The sequence below is a fragment of the Pseudophryne corroboree genome, chromosome 2, assembly GCF_028390025.1.
Source record: "Pseudophryne corroboree isolate aPseCor3 chromosome 2, aPseCor3.hap2, whole genome shotgun sequence".
Taxonomy (NCBI): Eukaryota; Metazoa; Chordata; class Amphibia; order Anura; family Myobatrachidae; genus Pseudophryne; species Pseudophryne corroboree.
Window position 1 is genome coordinate 703,723,013 of NC_086445.1, and position 12,614 is coordinate 703,735,626.

The 12,614-nt window shown below is 44.7% G+C and overlaps 1 protein-coding gene across 3 annotated transcripts in view; it reads left to right on the forward strand.

The window, feature by feature from the left end:
• The window catches only part of LOC135045595 (complement decay-accelerating factor-like), a 449,130-nt gene that overhangs the window by 115,543 nt on the left and 320,973 nt on the right, over positions 1-12,614 (forward strand). For all 3 annotated transcript variants that reach the window (XM_063955314.1, XM_063955312.1, XM_063955313.1), the window contains exon 3: positions 8,290-8,376. In XM_063955314.1, the coding sequence (XP_063811384.1) occupies positions 8,298-8,376 (79 nt within the window). In that variant the 5' untranslated portion in view covers positions 8,290-8,297. The remainder of the gene's footprint in view (positions 1-8,289; positions 8,377-12,614) is intronic.

Here is a 12,614-nt window from a genome sequence, read left to right on the forward strand (position 1 = left end):
TCAGTCGCACTGGCGGTCGCAAGAAGATTGACAGAAAGTGGGAGTTTCTGGGTGTCAAGTGACCGTTTTCTAGGAGTGTTCAGAAAAACGCAGGCGTGGCCTGGCGTGTGCTGGGCGGGTATCTGACATCTTTACAGTGTCACTCGTCGCAGCAATCATCGCACAGGATAAGTAACTACAGGGCTGGTCTTGTTTTGCACAAAATGTGTTTGCAGGCGCACTGCTGCACAGGCGTTCGCACTCATGCAAAGCGAAAATACACTCCCCCGTGGGCGGCGACTATGTGTTTGCACGGCTGCTAAAAACTGCTAGCGAACAATTCGGAATGACCCCCTATGTCCCCCCCTATGTCCTATAGGTATGTCGTAACTCTATATGCATTTATACAGTATATATTTATGTCCCAATAATAAGAGCTCTGTTTAGATCCAGGTAACCGATAAGTTAACATTCCTGTGTTTTATACTGAATGCATTTTACAGCTGAGGTAGTATATTAAATGTTTCAGATCTCCAGCTGGCTGCTCAGTGCTACAAATATAGCCACTTTCCAATAACTGTATCCTTCAAGGTAATATACTTTCAGACTTGTATCCAGCTGATTTTCATTTGTCCATACAAAGTCCTAGGCTTCGGGGATATTGCTATCATCTCCTCTAGGGGTGTGGTATTGAAAGTCGACAGTAACTAGGTCGACAATGTCTAGGTCGACCACTATTGGTCGACAGTAACTAGGTCGACAGGGTGTCTAGGTCGACAGGGTATTTAGGTTGACATGTTCTTGGTCGACAGGTCAAAAGGTCGACATGAGTTTTTAATGTTATTTTGGTGTCGTTTTCTTCGTAGAGTGACCGGGAACCCCAATTAGTGCACCGCGTCCCCTCGCATGGCTCGCTTCGCTCGCCATGCTTCGGGCATGGTGCCTTCGCTCCGCTACCGCTTCGCTCGGCACAGATTACCGTTCCAATCGTGGTCCACGTGGATCGTTAAGTATGAAAAGGTTCAAAAAAAGAAAAAAATTGTGAAAAACTCATGTCGACCTTTTGACCTGTCGACCTAGAACATGTCGACCTAAAGACCCTGTCGACCTAGACACCCTGTCGACCTAGTTACTGTCGACCAATATTCATTAAAGTGTATAATATTACTGAATCTAGTAACTGTTCCTTTCTTCACTTCCTCTTTCTAGAAAAGGAAGTTGACTCAAAGTTGTGCTATGACTTTCTCTTTGTGTATTAACAGTTATCCTGTATTACACTGATAATCCTGTATAGAATAAAAGTGCCAACTGAGTTGAGTGGCTATATTATCAGTTATACTGCCTTGATACTGCGGTCATATAACAGTACTGACTGGCAATGTGTAACAGTAACTGCTCCTGCAAGTCACCAAGTGATTACTTCCAGAAAGTGAAGTCCATGGGCACAGCTTTCTCACTGACCAGGGCTATACAATAGAAATTATACGGGGAAGAGGAGGGGGGAGGGGGGAGGGCTGATTGCGCACCCTAACTTCATGTAATGAGAGGTGCCACCTTTCTGAAGCTTATAGTGCCACACACAAAGGGAAATGTTAGATTCAGGTGAACTATTCAAACAGTACTCATTTTAATTATAATAATTTTTGCAATAATTAGAGGTTTCTAGCATAATCATGGCCAATGTTATGGGAAGCTTGTTACTGAAAACGTAGTCATAGAAACATAGAATTTGACGCAGATAAGAACCACTTGGCTTATCTAGTCTGTCCCCTTTTTTTTTTACCATATTCACAGCTAGCTTTTTTGCAGTAAGCGGAGCAGGGAGGGAGAGAAGTTACTCTTAGAGTAGGCACACTAGGGAACGCCTGATCAGCAGTAATGGACACATTTTTTACTCTGTCTTGTGGCCTTGAGGCACTATCACTTTTCCTGTCCAGGGCTTGTGACACCTGAGGACAGGTGTCTCATGCTGGCTCACATAGGGGCAGATGTAATGAGCCTGGAGAAGTGATAAAGCAGTGATAAAGAGGTGATAAGTGGAAGGGGACGCACCAGCCAATCAGCTCCTAACTGTCATTTTTCAAACTCGTAATGATTGGCTGGTGCATTATCCTCTTTCACTTATCGCTTCTTTATCACTGCTTTATCACTTCTCCAGGCTTACTACATCTGCCCCATAGTACTGTGCATTAAACTGGATGCTTACAGGTCAATGTACATACATTTTACATTCCACATTAGATAATAATTTTTTTAGACTTTTACACAAGGTTTACCTCATTAAATAGTTATCTAATTAAACGGTTATATACCCTATATATATATTTATACATAAATGGTATTTCACACGGGGGATTTATTGAAAATATTACATAAATAATAGTAATATTTATCTACAACATTAGTGTATCACTCTTAGCACATATATGTAAACACAAGTAAATGGGTCCCTCCACAGAATCCCTCCACAGAATTCCGCATTGGTTGAGAACATTCTCAATACCTGTCACGCCTGAGGGTTGGGTTTGGCTTGGGCAGGCATCTGTGGGTGGAGCTGGCACAGAAATAGTGTGAAATAGTGTGAATGAAGTGAGGAGGCTTTAACCTGGTATAGTGTATGGAGTGTGGAACATGTACATAGAAGAATCGTTGGTGTTCTAACAGTGATAAGCCTGAAGGCAGATATGACATTAGCAATACTTTATTAAATGAGTAAAGTCTGTGGATCACTGCAGATTCTGAATGAAGAAGAGATGATACCAGGGGGCAGATGTATTAAGCCTGGTGAAGTGATAAAGTGGAAGGTGATAACGCACCAGCCAATCAGCTCCTAACTTCCGTGTTACAGGCTGGGTTTGAAAAATGACAGTTAGGAGCTGACTGGCTGGTGCTTTATCACCTTCCACTTTATCACTTCTCCAGGCTTAATACATCTGCCCCCAGATTAGCAACTGAAATGGAACCAGAATGGTGACCTGAATGGAACCGGACTGAATGGAACCGGAATTGTGACTGGAATGGAACTAGAATGGTGACCGGAATGCTGACCGGGCTGGATTTGGAGTCTTGACACTAGAGAGTCCTTGAGATATAATGCAGAGTACTTAGTATTCACAAGACTGAAACTGGATGAGATCAAAGTCACTGGACCATAGGAGCTCAACACAGAGCTGTTGTTTCCTGAGACAAGATTGTTATATTGGCGAATTGTTATTCACAGGAAGTCCTCTTTATAGCACAGTATAAATAGATTGGATGCTGCGATCAGCTGATGAAAGGAGCTACTGGATTGGTTACTGGCAGGTCAGTTGACAAAAAAACAAGATGGCAGCGCCCAAATCCAGTTTTGGAGGGAACTTCAGCTTAGGCCCAAACACCAGTTAGTGGATACTATACAGGATCAATGCCGAGACAGCGGACAGCAAGCGCTGTGTAGCACTATTCACAGAGACAGCAGTTGCTACTGGATACTTCATGTGGGATCAGCGACAGCGGACCTCTGCTTTAGCCGAGAGCGATGTATGGAAACAGCGGGCACGGACCACTGCATCAGACAGGACAGACTTCGCACCAGTAAGAAACAAGTTTTATAGGGGGGTACACACAAAGAGATCCGTGCTTAAATTCGAAGCAATCTGATTAGATTGTTAGAAATTAAGCACGGATCTCTCCGTGTGTACGGTGCTGGCGACAGCGATGCACGGTCCCAAATCTACTGAGATCGCTCATTTCATTGCTGGGTGAAATGAGCAGCCCCCCCTCTCGCTCATCACACATCGCGCTGAGTGCTGAGCGGGGGGAGAGATGTGCGCTGAGTGGTCTGTGCTTGATCGCTCAGCACACATATCCCCCGTGTGTACAGGGCTTGAAACCCTAGAGTGTGACAATACCTCGTTAAATTGTCATTGTGGTGGGGTTTATTTTTTTATTAGCATTATTTATTCCAAGCTTGTGGTTTTTGTTGTTTTATTTCATCCTTTTATGCAGAGTGCAGACAATGGGAGAACAGCCCATTAGACAATGAATTTGTCCATTCACTATAGTACTGTTTTATGCATTACATAAAGCACTGAGGGAACAATATTTTTTTAATGCTCCTCATTAAAGTTCATGATAAAACTACAGAATTCCACCTAAGGACATAATGATTACATATACTAGGATGCCAGATACAAATGGATTTTTAAAAACTCCTATAGATTGTAAGCTTGTGAGCAGGGCCCTTTTACCACTTTGGGGTATATTCAATTAAAGTCGGATCCATTCCGACAGGCATTTGTCGGAATGGATCCGACAAGGGCTATTCAATGAACGTCCAAATCCGATTTGGCCGTTCCTGACCATCTCAATCCAACTTTAAAAAAAGTCGTATTGAGATGAGGGAGCTGAGAGGAGGAGACGGGGGAGAGCAGCAGGGAGACGGAGGAGAGCAGCGGCTACAGCAGCTTTGCAGGAGGATGGGGCACCGCCGCCAGATCTCACGACAGCGTCCACCCAGCTCCAGCAAGCGAGATGGTCGGAAATGGGCTCAAAACCTGTCGGATTTGTCCCCGTTTCCGACAGAAGCACGCGGATTGGCAGCTATTCCGGCGATCCACGTGCTTTCCGACAAGTCGGAATTCCCGACTTGTCGGAATGATTCTGGGGTGTATTGAATAGGTCGGAACCCTTTCCGTCCTAAAAAAGTCGAAAACTGCTGTCTTTCCGACAGACGGCAGCTTTCAGCTGCAATTGAATATACCCTTTTGTCTGTCTGTTATTACCCAATCTTTTTTATTATTGTTTTGTTCATAGATGTACATATGTATCCCACTACATTGTTGCTGCGTATATCAGCATTCTGTAGTGGGGCAGTGATACGCACAGGTCATGGTATTCTGCTGCGTATGCATATCTAGTCAGCTCCAATTAGAATGAATGGGCGGTGGGAGCATGCATACAAACACGACTGACAATTCCCATTCAAAAGCCGGCATAGCGTGCTATATACCCCACTGTGCCAGGAATCGCGTACACAACACAGCAAGGTTGTTAAAGGCACATCTGTAAAGTACAATGGACTATGCTGGTACTATACAAGTAAATATTAATAAATAATACTAATAGGCTGTATTAACTACTTGCTACAGGTTGAGTATCCCTTATCCAAAATGCTTGGGACCAGAGGTATTTTGGATATGGGATTTTTCCGTATTTTGGAATAACTGCATACCATAATGAGATATCATGGCGATGGGACCTAAATCTAAGCACAGAATGCATTTATGTTTCATATACACCTTATACACACAGCCTGAAGGTAATTTTAGCCAATGTTTTTATAACTTTGTGCATTAAACAAAGTGTGTGTACATTCACACAATTCATTTATGTTTCATATACACCTTATACACACAGCCTGAAGGTCATTTAATACAATATTTTTAATAACTTTGTGTATTAAACAAAGTTTGTGTACATTGAGCCATCAAAAAACAAAGGTTTCACTATCTCACTCTTACTCAAAACAGTCCGTATTTCGGAATATATGGATATGGGATACTCAACCTGTATAAATAGTGTCATATACATAGCTATATCTAACCAATTTTTAAAATATGGTAATTATTGCATTTTTATTGCTACTATTACTTAAAAAGCCAGCCATACCTTCAAACTAAAAATATATATTTTACCTGTTTTTAATATAAGAAACTTTAAATAAAATAAGTAAATAAGGGATGTCATTAAATGATGTCTACCTCATAAACTGAATCTTTGAGAAGTAAACCATGGGTCATCGCACATTGCACATGTTCTTTATTACCTTATAGTTTCCTAGAGCTTTAATAACAAAGTATTACCTTTCCCCTCTTTTACAGAAAGCTGAAGCACCTCTCACATCTTTAAGATAGGGGTCTAAATGTAATAGCCTCCGAGTTGCCGTAGGTGCTGGATTTTTTGCAAGTCTGCCTGTTTTGTATAAATCAGCCATCATTTGCAAGGCAAAAATGGGTAGACTCGCAAACAGGGTTGGACTGGCCCACAAGGGTACAGGGGAAACAACCGGTGGGCCCCACTGCCTGGTGTGTGCATGTGTGTGTGTGCGTGCGTGTCCCACCTCCTCCTCCTCTAGGGATCCGGTTCTAGACTCTGCAGAAATTATACATTATACATATGTTACCTTATAGTGCACAGAACAATGGTGTATTTTTTATAGTGCATTGCTGTTAGTAATCTGGTGCATTATCATGCATACACTCAGTGCCGTAACTAGGTGTGGGCCATTGGTGCCTTGCTCACAGCACAAATGCACTGTGGGTGCACCATCTGCCAGCACACCCGCACGGCCGCTCATCACCAGTGACCATCACCCGCTGCTTCACCGCTGACCTGTATGTGGTGTGCACTCACCCCTCTGCTATTGAGCGCCTAGTGCAGCCACTATACAAGTTGCAGGATACTGAAGTGTCAATCACCGCCGCCTCCCGCCCGCCTCTGCCCTGTATTTAGTGTGCACTGGGCGTTACCCTGCCTACCCCGTCACTGTCCGGCCGCTCAGCTCCTGGCACTGCTGACAAGAGTGAGCAGGGCTATGTGCAGCGCAGGAGTCAGTGCGGCCTGGTTGTCGGAAGCCGTGATTGATGAGTGCCAGGTGTACGGACGCGGAGGAGAAGGACGAGGCGGGATCCCAGGTTAGTAACTGCAGCATGTGTCCTGATGTGTCCAGCATATAATGTGTAAAAATGGGGACTCTGCAGGCCGTAATGTGTAAAAATGGGGACTCCGCCTGCCTTAATGTGTAAACATGGGGACTCTGTCTGCCTTAATGTGTAAAAATGGGGACTCTGCCTGCCTTCATGTGTAAAAATGGGGACTCTGCCTGCCGTAATGTGTAAAAATGGGGACTCTGCCTGCCGTAATGTGTAAAAATGGGGAATCTGCCCGCTGTAATGTGTAAAAATGGGGACTCTTCCTGCCGTAATGTGTGAAAAGGGGTACTCTTCCTGCCGTAATGTGTAAAAAGCGGGACTCTGCCTGCCGTAATGTGTAAAAGGGAGCCATGTGGCCACTTCCCTTACAAGTGAAACCACGCCCCTATATTTTTGGTGCGCTCTGGCCCTGGTTTGTATGGGGGGGGCGCTGATGCTGTTTCTTGCACACAGCACTAAAATGTCTAGTTACGGCACTGCATACACTACAGTATTTACTATATATATTTATCAAGGGGCCTAGACCATACACTCTCTAATGATTAGCAAAGCCTCTGTGATGGCTGGCCACACCTCTAGGCATGGGCCCCTACCACTGCATTCCCACGGTGGGCCTTTCATGCCCCAGTCCGACACTGTTCGCACAAGGTCCCGCACCTTCGGCAACTCAGAAGCTATTACATTTAGCCCAGTGTTTTGGTAGGATATCTTATAGGTCAAAAGCTGACTCTACAGCTGACTGTGACATCTGCCCCTGCCTTGTATGAATCAGCCAATACACACAGTGCATTACTGCACAGCATGTCTGCTGAGCTGTCACTCAAACTCTGCCTGCTTTGGAGGAGCACCTCCATCCTAATACCCCTTTCATACCTAAAACTGCGGGTCTTACCCGGGAATACGGTCCCGGGATCATGCAGGGGCATTCCCGGGTAAGGCACCTTTCATACCGCAGTCAGCAGCCCGGCATATTGCCGGGTTGCTGACGTCATCTGTGACGCGGCGGGGGCGGTGCTAGAGATCATTGATCTCCAAGTGCCGCCTGTACATAGAGAGTGAACGGGAGCCGGAGCGCATTGACCCAGCTCCCGTTCATACCGCACAGTGAGCTGGTGAACGGGAGCCGGGGCGCATTGACCTGGCTCCCATTCACACCGCACAGTGAGCCGGGTTGAACACGGGTTTAACCCTGCTCAAGAGCAGGGTTGAAATACTGGGTCACTGGACCCGGTATTTCAACCCTGGCACCCTTTCATATCGCACATGAACACGGGTTATGCGCGTTCATGTGCCAGAAACCTGTGTTCAGAGGTGCTAGTGTGAAAGCGGTATAACTGTGCAGCCATCTTGCAGACGGGGAAAGAGATCATAGTGGACATATTTACCATTCAGCGCCACAGTACAAATGTTTTCCCATACTGTATATTCATGTTATATACCGTAGTATCATTTACTGTTTAACTGATAAGAAGGATTTGGAATATTCATAGTATGGCTTCAAAGCAGGTATTTTAATCCCCTTTGAAACTACTACAGATTGCAGTTACAACAGTTGTCCAAGAGAATTATATAACCAATGTCTTCAGTCTAGCTTTAACTTTGTTTTCCCTCTTTTCAGGCTTCATCATGTCCCCAGCATCATATACCAATGAAGCACCATGTTTGATTTTTCTGTACTTCATATTACAGATCACTTGTGCATGGGGTAAGTCCCGTGTTTCCAGCGTGTTTTGCTGCTGCTGTTATGTCATAGTTTTCAATTTTATATGTTAATGCACTGTTTAAAAAAAAAATCAAAGTGGCTGCTGCATGAACTTCACTTCATATGTTATCCTGACAAATCCATTTTAATGACTAACATTTGTTTTGAGTTGCACTTTTTTCATGAATGAACGAAAATTAGTGATGAGCGGGTTCGGATCCTCGGGATCCGAACCCGCCCGAACTTCACATTTTTTTACACGGGTCCGAGCGACTCGGATCCTCCCGCCTTGCTCGGTTAACCCGAGCGCGCCCGAACGTCATCATCCTGCTGTCGGATTCTCGCAAGATTCGGATTCTATATAAGGAGCCGCGCGTCGCCGCCATTTTCACATGTGCATTGAGATTGATAGGGAGAGGACGTGGCTGGCGTCCTCTCCGTTATATTAGAAAAGAAAATAGTAAACTGACTCAGTGACTTAGTTATAATTGTGGGGAGGATTGGGGACGGGGAGCAGCTGTTAGGGACTCGGAGTACAGTGCAGTGAGTTTAATCCTTTGTTTCTCTGCCTGAAAAAAACGCTCCACCATATCTGTGCTCAGTGTGCTGCACTGCTGCATGATATACCTGTGCTGAGTGCACTGCTCTGCTCACACTGCCTAATTGTGGGGACTGGGGAGCAGTTATAGCAGGAGTACAGTGCACAGTTTTGCTGACAGTGACCACCAGTCCAGTATACGTTTGTCTGCCTGAAAAACACTCCTGTGGTGTTTTTTTTTTTTCTCATACTAGTTTAGCAGTCTGCTGACAGTGTCCACCAGGTCCGTTATATACAGTATATATTATATATATATAAGCAGTACGGTAGGCCACGGCTGTACCTACCTCTGTGTCGTCAGTGCACTCGTCGTCCATAAGTAAAGTAATATAATACTATACTATCCATCCATCTACATTGTATACCTGTGGTGTTTTTTTTTTTCTTCATAATAGTTTAGCAGTCTGCTGACAGAGTCCACCAGGTCCGTTATATACAGTATATTATATATATAAGCAGTACGGTAGGCCACGGCTGTACCTACCTCTGTGTCGTCAGTGCACTCGTCGTCCATAAGTAATATAATACTATACTATCCATCCATCTACATTGTATACCTGTGGTGTTTTTGTTTTTCTTCATACTACAGATGTAGCCACCTTTATCTTGACTGGCTGAGGCGTTTGTCCCGATCGAGCATACGCAGCGTAGGGAGGCGCGCCTAGTCACAGAGAGGCGTACCTAATCGCACGGAGGCAGACAGAGCGTTTGGCGTTACCTTTACGCGTAATACCTGCGATCAGCCACCAGATGTCGCTTTTTACAATCACCACTGAGCATGCGTGTGGTCTCCCGTAAAATACAATACTGAAATATATAATAAGGACTACTTTACTAAGGCGTCTCATTACGCTGCATACAGTAAATACTTATTACGCTGCATTATTTAATACAGTATATACGATACAGACACAGATAGTACAGCATACAGTATATGATCCATCTACAGTACTTTATGAATATGTGAGCGTCCAAGTCCCGCAGACAAAACAACAGAAAACCAGTAGTGTATACTGTCGCAAATGGACGTGTTAGAAGTTCACTATTGCCTCTCAAGATTAGGAATTTTGTACAGTATGTTAGCGTCCTAATCCCGTAGTCATTACAGCATAATCAAAACCAATGGATTTATTCATCTGTCTGTGGCGATGTGGTGAAGTGTTCCGCTTCCTATACTCAGAGTCCTGAGTTCGATTCCTAAAGTACAAATGCATGTTAGTTTTTTCCAGACACTTTATTATTTTTTTTATTCACATAAACCAGGGCAAAGCTGCATGAGCGGTTCTACTGTTAAGGTTCTATGCACCGTACAGTACACATACAATTCTGTAGCTGGGCAGACTCAATAGAAATGGCTACCACCTATGACTCCTTGCCCCACAGAGGCCCTAGGCTACGGAGCAAGTAACAGTACAGATTTTACAGGCTATGGGGCAATGCTGAAGGAGCGTCACAATCCCCTAGCTAAAATACACAGGGGCGATAGGAATAAGCGAGGTCTATGCACATTATGGTACACCGGACTCGATCGCATAGCACACTGGCAAAATGGCCGCCGCCCCTGAACCCTTGTGCATGGGGCAATGCTGAAGGAGCGTCACAATCCCCTAGCTAAAATACACAGGGGCGATAGGCATAAGCTAGGTCTGCACATTACGGTACACCGGACTCAATCGCATAGCACACTGGCAAAATGACCATTACCCCTGAACCCCCACCTCGTGGCAGGCAGCGATGGCTACGGGGCAATGCTGAAGGTTGCACCGGGCTCGATCGCATAGCAAACTGACAAAACACAAGTTTTACATAAAGCAGGGCAAAGCTGCAGGAGAGTTTCTACTGTAAAGGTTCTATGCACCGTACGGTACACATACAATTCTATAGCAGGGCAGACTCAATTGAAATGGCTACCGCCTGTGACTCCTAGCTCCTAGGAGGCACTCAGCTATGGAGCAAATAACAACACAGATTTTGCAGGCTACGGGGCAATGCTGAAGGAGCGTCACAATCCCCTAGCCAAAATACACAGGGGCGATAGAGATAAGTGAGGTCTATGCACATTACGTTACACCGGGCTCGATCGCATGGCAAACTGACAAAACACAAGTTTTACATAAAGCAGGGCAAAGCTGCAGGAGAGTTTCTACTGTCAAGGTTCTATGCACTTTACGGTACACATACAATTCTATAGCAGAGCAAACTCAATTGAAATGGCTACCGCCTGTGACTCCTAGCTCCATGGAGGCACTCGGCTATGGAGCAAGTAACAGCACAGATTTGAAGCAATGCTGATGGAGCGTCAGAATCCCCTAGCTAAAATACACAGGGGTGATAGGGATAAGCGAGGTCAATGCACATAACGATACACCGCAAAGTACCCCATGGTTTTGATTATGCCTTTTCTTTGAACACAGTATTTTCCACTGCCTCGCCCTACCCCCATCCCACTTTCCCCTCCCCCCCTGGCAGCCTGCAAAGTACATGCAGTAGACAGGGAGGGAGTTCCGATCAGGTTACAAGACATGTGCATCAGTATACTATTGTATGTAGGAAAATACTCCACCTACTCTGATTTATGTGAAACCTGTGTGCACCCTTTCATTGAATGTATAACAAAGAAAAATAAATAAATAAAGTGAATGTCACGGGAACATAGAAAAAAAAGGTTGGCACTTTGGGACTCTCAGCGTGGGAGGTGGGAGCCTTCATCACTAGGTTGGTATGGAAGGGGAGACAATTAGCTACCGGAGGGTATTAACCTCAAGTTTCTGTGACCCCCACAAGGCTCATGGCAAGCGTCGGAACCCATGGTGGGTCTGAATTAACGGGCCCATTATAGTCTATGGGAAAATGGGTCCACTTTGCATACTGATATCTCTGGTTCTGAGTGTCCCAGAGACTCGGGACTGGTACCATACAAAAGAGGAGACTCTTGGCTTTCGGGGCAGACCAACCACTAGTTTATGTGACACTGGAAAAGGAAACGGGAAGCAACCGTGTTTCGGGTCCCCTCCAGTTGTCCGCCTAGCTTGCACAGGATGCAGGGTTTCTGGCTAGATAGGAAGTACTGTACAGAAATGCTAAGCATGGTAATTTGACATCCAGGAACATAGGGAGGAGTTTTTATCTCTCTCCATTATACTTAGAAAAATTACACTTGCCACTGTACGTTACAAGCTGTTTGTGCTAATTAGTACACTAGTAGAACATACTGTACAGAGATACTACGAACAGTGATTTGGCATCCACGAACTTAGGGAGGAGCTTTAATCTCTCTCCATTGTAATCTTTCTAAGTATAATGGAGAGAGATAAAAGCTCCTCCCTAAGTTCCTGGGTGCCAAATTACAGTCTTTAGTATCTCTGTATTCTATGTTCTACTAGTGTACTAATTAGCATGAACAGCTTGTAACGTACAGTGGCTAGTTTAATATTTCTATGTATAATGGAGAGAGATAAAAGCTCCTCTGAAAGTTCCTAGATGCCAAATCACCGTCCTTAGTATCTCTGTACAGTATGTTCTACTAGTGTACTAATTAGCACAAACGGCTATTAACGGAATGCCAAATCACCGAACTTAGTATCTCTGTACAGTATGTCCTATTAGGGTACTAATTAGCACGAACAGCTTGTAACGTACATGG